General features: G+C 49.9%; 1 protein-coding gene across 4 annotated transcripts in view; it reads right to left on the minus strand.

The window, feature by feature from the left end:
- SRGAP3 (SLIT-ROBO Rho GTPase activating protein 3) overlaps positions 1-12868 on the minus strand; it is a 286222-nt gene that overhangs the window by 135517 nt on the left and 137837 nt on the right. For all 4 annotated transcript variants that reach the window (XM_004702263.2, XM_004702262.2, XM_045289778.1 and 1 more), the window contains exon 2: positions 8227-8419. In XM_004702263.2, the coding sequence (XP_004702320.1) occupies positions 8227-8419 (193 nt within the window). The remainder of the gene's footprint in view (positions 1-8226; positions 8420-12868) is intronic.

Consider the following 12868-nt stretch of genomic DNA (forward strand, 5'->3'; position numbering starts at 1 on the left):
GCCTGACCTGTAAGCCTGTCTCCAAATGAAGCGTTCATCCGGACTCTCTTGAACTTTTTTTTTTAAATGAAACCATTTTGTTTTGTTTTAATCATTTTATTAGGGGCTCATACAACTCTTACCACAATCCATACATACAGCAATTGTGCAAAGCACATTTGTACATTCATTTCCCTCATCATTCTCAAAACATTTGCTCTCCACTTAAGCCCCTGGCATCGGGTCCTCATTTTTTTCCCTTCCTCCCCGCTCCCCCCTCCCACATGAATCCCTGATAATTCAGAAATTGTTATTTTGTCATATCTTGCCCTGTCCGACATCTCTTGAACTTTTATAGGATCCACCAACCTCTCTTGAACTTTTATAGGATCCATTGACATGCTGTGAATGTGCTTCTCTGTCTAGGATGAGCCTGGAAGAAAGACTAAGTCCCACTGACAGCATCTTCTTAGGGACATGCTACCTCTGTGCATAACTCAGAGACGCTGGATTCCCAGTAAGGAGCTCTGTCTTGGCAGGCAAGTTAGGGACTCACTGGGATCCTCCCTCCAAAGGCTCCTGAGAGCTGAACAATGCTCAAAAAGCGTCCCCGCAGAGCCATCATTCATTAACCAGCCAAGCTCTCCCCAGCCCTTTCCAAATTCTGACATTCGCCAAACATCTGAAACATATTTGAATAGAATTGGATATTGGTTTTGTGTTGAGGGCAGGGGATCTGCTAGTTAAATTGTAGCAACCAACACTCAAATCACTGCACATAGCATTTTTAAAATCAGTTTAATCTTGTGGGAAGAGCCTGGTGGCATAGTGGTTATGTGTTGGGCTCCTAACCACAAGGTCAGCAGTTCGAAACCACCAGCCAGCTCCACGGGAGAGAAATGAGGCTTTCTACTTCCTTAAAGAGTTACAGTCTTGGACACTCGCCGAGGCAGCTCTACTCTGTCCTGGAGGGTCAATATGAGTCAGCATTGACTCAATGACAGTGGATTTAGTTTTTCAGTCTATCTGGTGGGCAGTGAGGGGCATCAAAAACACGTGACTCAGAATGGAAGGGAGCTCTGTTATCCAAACCCCTACAGCACTCTCCGAGCAGGGTGCCTCTCTTCCAAAGGGTGACGCGACTTTTGTGCAGAGCTCTTCTTCCTGGGTCCTGTGGGTGGAAAATATTCATTTGCATCTTAGCAGACAGGTGATTAGTTTGTCTTGCTCTCATTATTATTTTTGAAAATATTTTATTCTTCATCTCCGTCTTCCGCTAAATGGTCAATCCTACCATAGCCAGAATCAAATCCATCTCGTTAACCATTGTCAATCCAGGGCCTGGCACGTGGCACAATTTTATCCCCTTGGGATCCAGTTGATTCCAACTCACAGTGATCCTTTGCTGCTCCACCGGATTTTTTCTTTCTGTCTTTTTGTTATTGTTGTTAGTTTCATGGCTCTTGTTGTTGTTGTTGTTTACTCGTTTTATTGGGGGCTCTTACAGCTCTTACAACATTCCACACATCAATTGTATCAAGCACATTCGCACATATGTTGCCATCATCATTTCCAAAACATTTTCTACTTGAGCCCTTGGTATAACCTCCTCTTTTTTCTCCTCCCACCACCACCCTCCCACGTCGTGATCAATTCTGTATTATTATTATTTCGTATCTGACACTGCCTGCCCGTTGTCTCCCTTCACCTACGTTTCTCCACATTTCTGTTATTCATCCCCTTCAGGGGAGGCTATATAGCCAACCTTGTGATGGGTTACCCCTCTCTCCCTCTTCCCCTTCCCTCCATCGGATTTTCTTAACTATAATCTTTTGCAAGTGGTTAAGTGCTCAACTGTTAACCAAAGCCACTTTATAGGAGAAGATTGTGGCAGGCTGTGTCCATGGCGACATACAGCCTGGGAAACCCAACAGTACAGTTGTTCTCTACCTTGTAGGGTCACTAACGAGCTCTGGTGGCGCCATGGTTAAGAGTTGGGCTACAAACCATAAGGTCGCCAGTTCAAACCACCAGCTTCTCTGAGGGGAAAAGTGGGGCTTTCTACTCTCATCAAGAGTGAAAGTCTCAGAAACTCGCAGAGGGCAGATCTACCCTGTCCCACAGGGTCACCAGCGGTCAGCATGGACGCCATGGTAGTGAGGTTCTTGCGCTTGTTTGATCCTTTAGCATTTGACTTTAAGTATATTTCTCTAGATGATATTAGAATACACGTGTTACATCCCCAAGCCCCGCCGAACACACATTGAATAATGGTAGGTGATTTGGGAAAATGTGGAGAGGGTTTAGCTTCCATTCTCCAGATCACTTCTTTTTCTTGAAAGTTTCCTTGGCACTCCTTCCACGTGCCCTGCAACTCAGTAGCTCAGTCACATCAGGACGGCTTGCACAACCATCGCCACAGTCAATGTGAGAACACTGTCTTCTCCCTGCGCTCACTCTGAGTGTGACGGACTGAGTTTGGTGTTGCGGTGTTTTGGTAGGGTCGCTAGGCAGTGGACTTTCTCTACAGGGGCTTAGGATTTGGGTTTAGGGAATCTAGAGAGAGACAGATCACCAAACCCTCCCTCCATTCACAGAGTCGCTGCATGGGTTCAAAGCTACAAGCTTTAGGTTAGGAGCTGGGGGTCAACTGTTGGTGCCCTCCAGGGGGCTCTGGCACATGGCAGGGGCTCGGTAAACATTGGTTAAATAAATGAACACAGAGTATGATTAGGGACTGCCAAAAGGACACACCAATCTGTCTCAGAAGAAGCACAGCCGTGTGCCCCTTCGAGGCAAGGATGGCGAGGCTTTGTCTTACGCATGTTGGACGTGCTGTCAGGAGAGACCCGTCCCTGGAGAAGGATGTCAGAAAACAGGAGGGCAGTGAAAAAGAGGCAGGGCCTCTCCGAGACAGAACGACCAGTGGCTGCAACAACGGGTCTAAGCAGAGGAGCCAGTGGCATGGGCCTAAGGGCTGGCGCGAGCCCAGCGTTTTTTCTGTTGTGTGCGGATCGCTGCGGGCAGAACAGACCCGATGGCACCTGGCAACACCACCACCATCATAGACACACAGGAAGGAACCAGGTAGAATCAAACAGGCTTTCCAGTGGAAGCGACAACCCAACCCGGAGACCTGAAGGGCGAGTGGAGTCGCGGTGTTCAAAGACCAGAGCTGTGGGACTGGGGTGCAGCTGGCCCTCATCACCGCCATGTCCCGGGCCTGAGCTTGTCTCTCCAGAGAAAGCTCACCCTCGGAGAGCGGGTCCCGCGGTGTTCCTCTGTGGACCCTCAGCACAGCACTGAGCCGTGGCCGGAACACAAGGAGTGTTCAATGCACACAGTTCCGATCCATGAGGGAAAAATCTGGGCAGGAATGGGGGATGCTGAGTGCAGGCGCGCAGCAGCCCAGGGCACATCTTGGGGAAGAGAAGGCCCTCAGTCCCTGTGGTGCTCACTGAGTGTGAGACAAAGCCCTCTGCGCCCCTGCCATCTCTCTGGGTCGTCGTGAAGGATGCCTAGAGAACAAGGCTGTCGGAGTGCTTTCCTAGCAAGGTTTGTTAACATATAAATACCAGGGGTTATCTTTTAATTCTATTTTCCACGAACTTTTGGAAGCTCCCTGACATGGAAGATGGGAACAGAAACACATGATGTTGCCTAAATATTCCACCTGCCCCAGGTAAACCCTCTGAGCCAGCATCCGAGCCTTTCTTGAAAGAATGGGCCACCGGGAACTCCGTGCTGAAATGCAGCACCTCCTGAGCAGCTACACATCTTTTTAGTTGAGCAGGTAGACAGTTAGGGCCTACTGCCCGCAGAGAAAGGGGTACCTGGTTTGTCTGGTTCCATCCCTAACTCATCTCCTTCCCTGAACCTACGTAATCTCTCAGCCAAGGTGGGCTTTACAGGACAAGGGAATCTCCCTCCCCCATCACTCCCTTCCTCCCTCTCATCAGAAACACTCCGTCTGCCTCCATCCCAGCCCTGGGTCCACTGCTGGGGGAATGAACTGGCAAGACCTGGTGCTGCACCCAAGGTGCTGAGCAGCTCCTTGGGAGGCAGGCGGACGCTCTCCACTGGAGGAGCAGTGAGCCAGCAGGGCGAGACTTCTAGTACAGACAGGATGGAGGGCCCACAACAGGGTGCAGGCCTCGGGCACCGAGCTCCAGGAAGAGGTAACCGGGTCACATTGGTTGACCCGAGGTCAAAGAGAGAGTGCAGCCAGTCCTAGACACTGCCTGCATTTGCAACCTGCAGAGAGCCTCCCCAGCTGTATAGCCTGGGCCCTCGTCCTAATTAGACCTCCATGGTATGTCACGGCGCTCCATTGTCCAGGCTGTCAGCTGCGGGTCCCCTTCCGTCTGGTGGTCTTAGTTAATGAACCCATGAGGGGCCGACCAAGCTCATTATATGCCATGCAGAGGACCAGGGGACCCCTCCTCCATTCTCCCCCAGCTCCCACCTGCTCCATCCCCACCACACACAGCCTAGTGTTTACAGCTGTCGATGGCCCTGATGGCCCACGATACAGAATGTACGCGTGATTGTTCAGTCCGAGAAGTGGGTCACTTGCTCTCTGTCTTTAGATGTGTGTGTGTGTGTGTGTGTGTGTGTGTGTGTGTGTGTTTCCAAATTCAAAACTCCTGCCGTTGAGTCAGTTCTGGCTCACAGCCACCCGATAAGGACAGGGCATGGCTCCCCCTGTGAGTTTCCAAGACTGTCACTCTTTACAGGAGTAGAAAGCATCCTGTTTCTCCCTCAAAGCCGCTGGTTGTTTTACATTGTTGACCTTGTGGTTCACAGTCCTGTGCACAACCCACTATGCCCCAAGGGCTTCCTGTGTGTTTGGGGGGGGGGGGATCCAAACATCCTACTGCCCTCAGCCTGACCCTAGTCCCCTCTCAGACATGGTGGGTCTAGCACACGCTTGGTCAAGTTGTCTTGTGAGAGCATCCGCATCCTACTCTCCAGGATGGGCAGTTGTCACGGGCATGCAGTAAGTGCTCACTGAGTGCGCTCTATAAATTATCACCATGACGCTGTTGCTGTTAGTGAAAAGTGGCTGAGGAAGCAGCCAGGGTGTCCTTCAAGAGATGAAAGGACACACAAACTGAAGGACATCGTTCTTATATCCCTCTGCCATCGAATCCAATCCAACTCACAGTGAACTTACATTGGGTTCTGGGACTGCAAATCCTCACGGGTGCAGACAGCTTTGCCTCTTTCCCGAGGAAGGGCTGGTGGTTTTGAACTACTGACCTTGCAGTTAGTTTGGGCTTATCCCAAAGCACCACCATCAGAGGTTGGGAGGGTGCTATTATTCAGCAATACAAATAACTACCATGAAGAGACACAAGGGGACCTTACACTGTGAATGAAGCCAGTCTGAAAAGAGTACATATTCTAAAAGTCCAACTACACAAAATTCTAGAAAAACATCCCAAACCCCAAACCTATCGCTGTCAAGTCAATTCTGACTCACGGCGATGCCATAAGGCAGAGTAGAACTGCCTCACGGAGTTTCCAAGGCTAGGAACCTTTACAGAGGCCGACGGCCACATCTTTGGACAACAGAGGGGCTGCTGGAGGGTTCAAACCGCTGACCTTCTGGTTAGAGTTCAGCTGCTTACCCACTGTGCCACGAGGGAGACAACTGAAGGGGCAGAGGTTGCTGTAAAGGTTCAGGAGAGGTGGAGAGGTGGAGCACAGGTCCTTTTAAGAGCAACACAACAAAGCTGCATGCAGCTGTCATGGCGGCATCTGGCGTCCTACATTTTGACACTCTGCCTTTATCAGTAAAGTAACCCCAGTGGCACTGTGGATGGCAGTGGGCCATCGGCTGCAACAAATGCACCACACAGAGGCCAGATACGAATAAGAGGGGAAACCACGTGTCAGTGGGGGAGCCGTATCTATGGGAGCAGAAAGAAATGTTCTTTCAGTGCAAGTTTTCAGGAAACACAGAACCACTCTAAAAAGAAAGGTGTACAGAAAAAGAGAGTCAATACAAGAAACCAAATTGCATCCCCTCCTACTTTCCTGTATTTTATCAATTGCCCATGAGTGTTCTACTTTTATCCTCTAAAACCCTGAAAATCTTGTCCCCAAAAATCTATCAGGAAAAAACAAGACTCTGTGATATGAAAGGATATAGTGCACGGAAGTGGTTATCAACTGGTGCTTCCCCAGCCGTGAATGTTCAGGAGATGGGATGAGGTAGAAACAGTAACAGCTGTGGAGAAGATGTTCGGCCCTTTAATAAAGCAACTTCTTATTCCCACGGTCAAGAGAGGAAACCCCGTGAGTGTTCATTCCCACGTGGCTGTACGGACAGGGGACAGGTCTTGTGGGGCTGAAAGAAGAGAGGAGCCACTGGGTGGGGCAAACAGGGTGCTCAGCTAACTGAACACCTGAAAAATCCCATCCACCCAGAAGCACCTTGGAAGAAAGGTGCTGTCCTTCCTGAAAAATCAGCCACGTCTCCTCTGACACACACGCTGGAGTCAAGTGGACAATAACCGGTTTGTTGTTGTTAGGTTCCTTTGAATCCTTTCCTGCTCCTAGCGACATTATGCACAACAGGATGAAACACTGTCTGGTCCCGTGCCACCCTCATCATTGTTCCCATGTAACTGGTTGGGGTGGGGTGTGTGCGTAAGGAAGAGAACCCCCTGGCCAGAAGGGTGATGACGAAAGAGTCAGATGGAATGAAGTGCTGGAAGGTGGCCTGGAGTAGAATGCATGTGGGTCAGGTGCTGCGCAGTGAGCTCAGCAGAGGAGGCAAGCCCAGGGAGGCTGTGCTGGGTGGGATGACCTGGGGGCAGTGTGGGTGGGGACCACGGCCATGGGAAGCTGCTGCATCTTGCTTGCTTCAGGGGCTGGACCCATAGGGTCAGATCCTAGCCTGCTGTGCAGTTGGGGGACCCAGGAGCTGGGCATGAGAAGTAAGCCATTGCTTTCATGGGTGGGACGAGGCAGAGACAGTCTGCAGCTGGTGCCGCCATCCCCCCACACCCCAGCCTCCGGGAGTGAGGAAGAGGCGTGCTCGAAGCATCAGTTCCCTGGGGAAGGTGTCGAAGGACTTTGGAAGTAGTCTGGTTGGCCTCCAAGGTGAACGACAATGTGATCAGATCAAGTTGTCCTGGTGGCACTGTGGGTTAGACCCTGGACTGGTCAGCGGTTCACACCCACCAGCCCGTCTGCAGCATCAAGACGAGGCTGTCTGCTCCCATACAGTGTACCCTCTCAGCAGCAAGATTTCATTTTGGAAACTCACCAGTGTTGTAATGCGTCAAAATCAAGTCAGTGGCAGTGGATTTGACTTGGTCGTTGTGATAGTTACAAAATCTGGTGTCATTTTGGGACTAGAGAGGATTAAGAGTGAATAGGTGGAATCTAGTCTGTCAATCGGGTCATAGCCAATGAGGCCTCTGTGTGGACATGGCCTTCTCCTGAGGATTCTGGGAACTCCTGTATTTCCTCCTTGGAGGCAGGAGACTCTCTCTTTCTCTGGTCACTCCCTGAGAAACACTCTACTGACAAGTCACATGGTATTATACTGATAGATCCCATACCCTGAGAACTGGAGGAGCCACGTGGAGACCCCTGCCAGCTCTGAGATACTTCTACCGCCACTGGATCCGCAAGACTTTGCACCCACTGGCCTGTGATCTTCCTGCATTCAGCATCATTGCATGTGTTGCCTAAGTCTGAAGAGGAATTTATAGATTGGTATCGGACAGATGGGCTAATAGTGGACTTATGGGCTTGATCTGGACTGGGCTGGGATATTTTCTCAATATTCAACTGCACTTGTATATAAAGCTCTTTCCTATACACATATGAGTCTCTATGAATTTGTTTCTGTAGTCTTCCCAGACTAACACAGTAGTCCTGAAAAGAGGTGGGGTTGTTTGGGCATGAACGGAGCCTTGTCCAGTGCCTGGGCGCGGTAGGATAATACTAACACGAATTCACTGAGGATTTGCCTGCCTCTTGGATTACTCACTTAAATCCCCACGGCACTTAAATCCCCACGGCGCCTTAGACGTAGAAACGATTTCTATCTCCATTTTACACACGGGGAAGACTGAGGCTTTAGTGGTACAAGTGGAGTGGAACCCCAGGTCCTTAAAGGCCAACCACCCGATGAGTCTTTGCCACCTGGCTGCTTTGCTCCCTGCCGGCCCACCTGGTGCTGCCTCCCCGGTTCCCAGGCCCCCGCCTTCCCCAGCCCCTTCTCACTTGAACTGGTGCTCCCGGGAGCTGCGGATTTTGGAGGAAAACCGCTCAGCCAGCTTCTCCAGGCTCCGGGAGTACTCGAGCTCAATCTCCGCTTTCCGCCGGAAGAACTCCTGCAGGTCCTGCAGCAGCTGCAGCCGCGACTCCGATTGCTGCTCCAGGCACTTGAATTGCTCCACCAGCTGCGTGCGGATCTCTGCGGACAGAAGCAAGGCGAGGGGTGGGAGAGCATTAGGCTGGTGACAGGAACTGCAGTGGGACACCCCAGCTGAACTGTCACCCACCCCGGGCTGCCCTTGCCATTCACAACGCCCCTCCCCCACAACCCTTGCCCACCCACTCGCTCCCACCCCGCACCATCCAAAGCCTCGTTAGAGATGGAACGTTAGCACAGATCTTTCTGCCACACTGTCTAATCCAGTGTTTCCCACCGCACGCCGACCCCACCGTGTCTGTCATGTGCGTCCAGGTGGAACTGTGCTCCGTCAAGTTCCCCATGGCTGCTTTTTCAGCACTAGATCGCCAGCCCTTTCTTCCAAGTGGCTCTGGGTGGACGTGAACCCCCTACCCTTCGGGTTAGCGCCTGAGTATGTTAACTGCCAGCATTTTTAGTCCTTCGTTTGATCTCAAAAGTGAACTCTATTTTCTTTCTGAAATGAATTTACTCAGAGCGAGAAGTTCCCTCTAACTATGTAAAACCACACGCCGTGCTGATACACAGAAAATGGATTCAAACATTTGGCAAAATTCTACCCAGAGGGCATGGCTTACTTACACCAGGCAACAAACACAGGAACTGACAGACATTCCCTTGATCTATTCAGGATGGAAGGGGGTCTGAAAAGGGGCAACTCTTTCTTTTTTTTTAATCATTTTATTGGGGGCTAGTACAACTGTTATCATAATCCACACATTGTGTCAAGCACATTAGTACGTTTGTTGCCATCATCATTTTTAAAACAGTTGCTTTCTACTTGAACCCTTGGTATCAGATCCTCATTTTTCCCCCTCCCTCCCCTTCCCTCACTCATAAACCCTTGATAATTTATAAATTATTATTATTTTTTCATGTCTTACACTGACCGCTATCTCCATTCACCCACTCTTCTGTTGTCCATCATCCCCCTGGGAGGGGGTTATATGTAGATCATGGTGATTGGTTCTCCCTTTCTTCCCCCACCTTCCCCTTACCCTCCTGGTATTGCAACTCTCAATATGGGTCCTGAGGGGTTTATTTGTCCTGGATTCCCTGTGTTTCCAGCTCTTATCTGTACCCGTGTATTTGCTCTGGTCTAGCCAGATTTGTAAGGTAGAATTGGGGTCATGATAGTGGTGGGGGGGGGCGGAAGCATTAAGGCACTAGAGGAAAGTTGTATGTTTCAACGGTGCTACACTGCACCCTGACTGGCTCGTCTCTTCTTTGGTGGCACCTCTTTCTCTTTCACACCATGACTCCGTCCCACTTCGAATGACCTTCAGTGTCATGTACCACCACAGATCCCCTGAATGGACTCTTGCCCACATTCTAGGAAACGCTGGGGCCAATGCTCCAAATCTGCCTCTCTATGCAGGAGACTGAGTTTGGTTTGGGTCCTTGCCCCTCATGTCCAGCTACCACCTGCCTGTCTGTGCAAGCCTGCGAGGGGCTGTGATGCTGGGTACATGGAGCTTCCAGACTAGGATGGGTGGGGAAGAAAAGCTAGGCTCTGTTTTTGAAATGTTGCAAATGGAAAAATAGCCCCAGCAGATCTTAGGGCAGTGAAGGGCTGGCAGCATTCTTTTCCAAGTGCACGGGGTTGCTGGGGTCAGGGACCAACTCGATGGCAGCTGGGAACCAGAGTTCAAAATCACAGAGTTCAAAATCACAACCACACTTCACCTCACCCTCACACCTATCCTACCGTCACTGCTGCCACCCCCATGATGGCACTCCTGCCAGGCCATCCCCCAGGGCTGTGTCCTCAAAGCCATCTGCACACCACCTTCTGGCTGGAAATTCCCCCACGGTTCCCCCTCTGCCTGGGGAGTCAGAGCAGCCCATTGGCACCGAGGGAGCCCTGGGCGGCCGGCCGAAAAGCTGACAGTTTAACCTACCCTGCAGCTCCCTGGGAGAAAGGTCCTGTGACCTGCTCCCACCAAGATCGGCCGGGAAAATGAGATGGGGCGGTTTCTCTGTCTCATAGGGTCCTGATGAGTTGGACCCCCTCCACGGTGCCTAACAACTTGGGTGTGGAATTCAAGGCCTCTCATCATTTGGTCCCAGACTTTGCTTCTAGGATTCCCTTCGCCGACTCTCCAAACCGTTCAGCCAGACCTTTCCATGTCTGTCTGAAGAGAGGGCTGATGCCGCCGGGAACATCTGTCAGAGCCCGTCCTTAAAATGGGGCCAACCTGCCTGGCTGCATGGAGACTGCCCAGAGGACGTGCAGGCCGGGAGAGTTATGAAAGAATTGATTTCAGATCCCCAGCTTCTGTTCACCCCGCTCTGCCAAAGAGACTGCCGCTGTCAAGGTGCATGACCTTTCCCTCCTCATCAGGCCCCCTGTCCTGATGAAAGACCAACTCCTCACTCAGCTAGAACTTGACCCGAGTGTGGTGCCCCACAGGGGCCACGTATCTGGGTGCCAAGAGCGAGCAGGATAGTTGAAAATGTTGGCGCATCCTCCTTTAACCAAAGGCAAATCCCAAACCTATTGGCATGGAGTTGACACTACCTCCTGGTAACTCTGTGGATCCCAGTCAAACTAGATCTCTAGGCCCCTCTTCCAAGGTGCCCCTGGGTGGATTCCAACCACCAACCCTTCTAGAGTAACCAAGCTTCTCTCATGAACCATCATCAAGGGATTGAGGGCCCATAAACCTTTGCAACTCATCGTGTGATCCTAGGACCAGCAGAATCAGCGGCAACCTGGAAGGTTGCAGACAGTGCATCACCGCCACCCTCCGCCCAGACCTTCTGATTCCGAATCTGCATGGAACCCCGAGTTCTCACACACCTATACCTGGAAGAACACTGCCAGATGAGCCCGCCCCTGCCTCCCCACCCGACTCAGTTCCTATACAAGTTTACATCTTATTTTAATGTTGATGCTGTTTTGCCGAATCATGTCATAACCATGCTGATAATGATAAAACAACCCAGCAGAAAAAGAAACGTTTTGGATCAATGGGAAAATTTTCTAGATTTCCATTGAGCAATAAGTCTGATAAGTCCATTCTTAAAAGTTTCAAGCACCAAAGTATATTATGTTAATAGGATAAAATTCTGTGAATGGAATGGAAATACGCGCTCAATGATATAAAATAAATAATGTACAAGTCTGACTTATTTGGGTACATTTGGTGGATAATTTTTAATTATATTTGTTGAAAACCCTTCTAAGTTTGGGTACTGTTTGATGGATGGTGGTGGCTACCAAAGTACAATGGTATTTAGCCTATGGCTCAGCAATTCAGCTCATGCCTATACCACCCTACCCACTGCAGTCAGTTGACTCTGGCTCATAGCAACCCCATCAGACAGAGTAGAACTGCTCAGTAGAGTTTCCGGGGCTGTAGATCTTTATGAAAGCAAACTGCCTCCTCTTTCTCCCCCCTTGTGCTCCACCCCACCCCAATAAGAGTGTTGATGTCCACCAAGACAGGAGGATACTCATAGAAGCTTTATAGCCCCAAATTGGAAACAACTTATTGAGTGGAAAACATTTTCAAATGTTAACCATTCAATCAATGGAAGACTATATAGCCATGAAAAAGGATGGAGTACTGCTAGCTGCAGCAACATGCTTGATGAGCTTACCAGACCTGGTCTTTCTTGAAATACGAGAGAATGGGATTATACAAACTAATTTATGGTGATAGAGGTCAGAGAAATGGTTCTCTTGAGGGTGTTCTTGACTAAGACAAGGAACAAGGTTGCCTTCTGGGGTCCTGGAGATGTTCTACACCTTGACCTGGTGGTAGGTACATTGTTAAAAATTAACCAAGCTACACGGAACTTCTGTTCAGGGAGCTCATGTAATATGGGTGTGGATACAGGTGATGGGTGGAAAACCAGATGAGCATAATTAGTGTCACTGAAGTGGAGATGTCAGATGCTTTCATATATGTATGCTTATCAAAGTGAAATAATATAGGCCTTAAGACCCTGCAAATTCAACAAAGTGGATATGGTAGGGAACGTCTCCCCCAACACAGTGGTTAGAACTCTTAGACTACAAACAACCACAGGTCTAAAGGGTGAGATAAAAATCAAACCGCCGATGAGCCAATTCTGATTCATGGAGATCCTACAGGGCAGGGGACAACTGTCCCTGGGGTTGGTTGGTTGGTTTTCCATGATTGTCACTCTTTATAGGAGTAGAAAGCCTCCTCTTTCTCCCACAGAGTGGCTGGTGGTTTCAAACTGCTGACCTAGAGGGCAGCAGGCCAGCTCAGAACCACGACACCACCAGGGCGCCCAAGGAATGAGGTCACTGATGTTCAAAAAGGCCCCAGCTACGCTTTAAAACGATGATGGCCTGTGATGTCCACCTGAAACATTTTTTTTAAAGTGTAAAATATATGGTCCTAAAAATGCCAGAACATTTTAATAATTGAGCTGTACACTTCCTTCCACTGTGTATAAATGATACTATATATATAT

This window comes from Echinops telfairi, unplaced genomic scaffold (assembly GCF_000313985.2).
Source record: "Echinops telfairi isolate 266 unplaced genomic scaffold, ASM31398v2 ScPeMD7_31;HRSCAF=116, whole genome shotgun sequence".
NCBI lineage: Eukaryota > Metazoa > Chordata > Mammalia > Afrosoricida > Tenrecidae > Echinops > Echinops telfairi.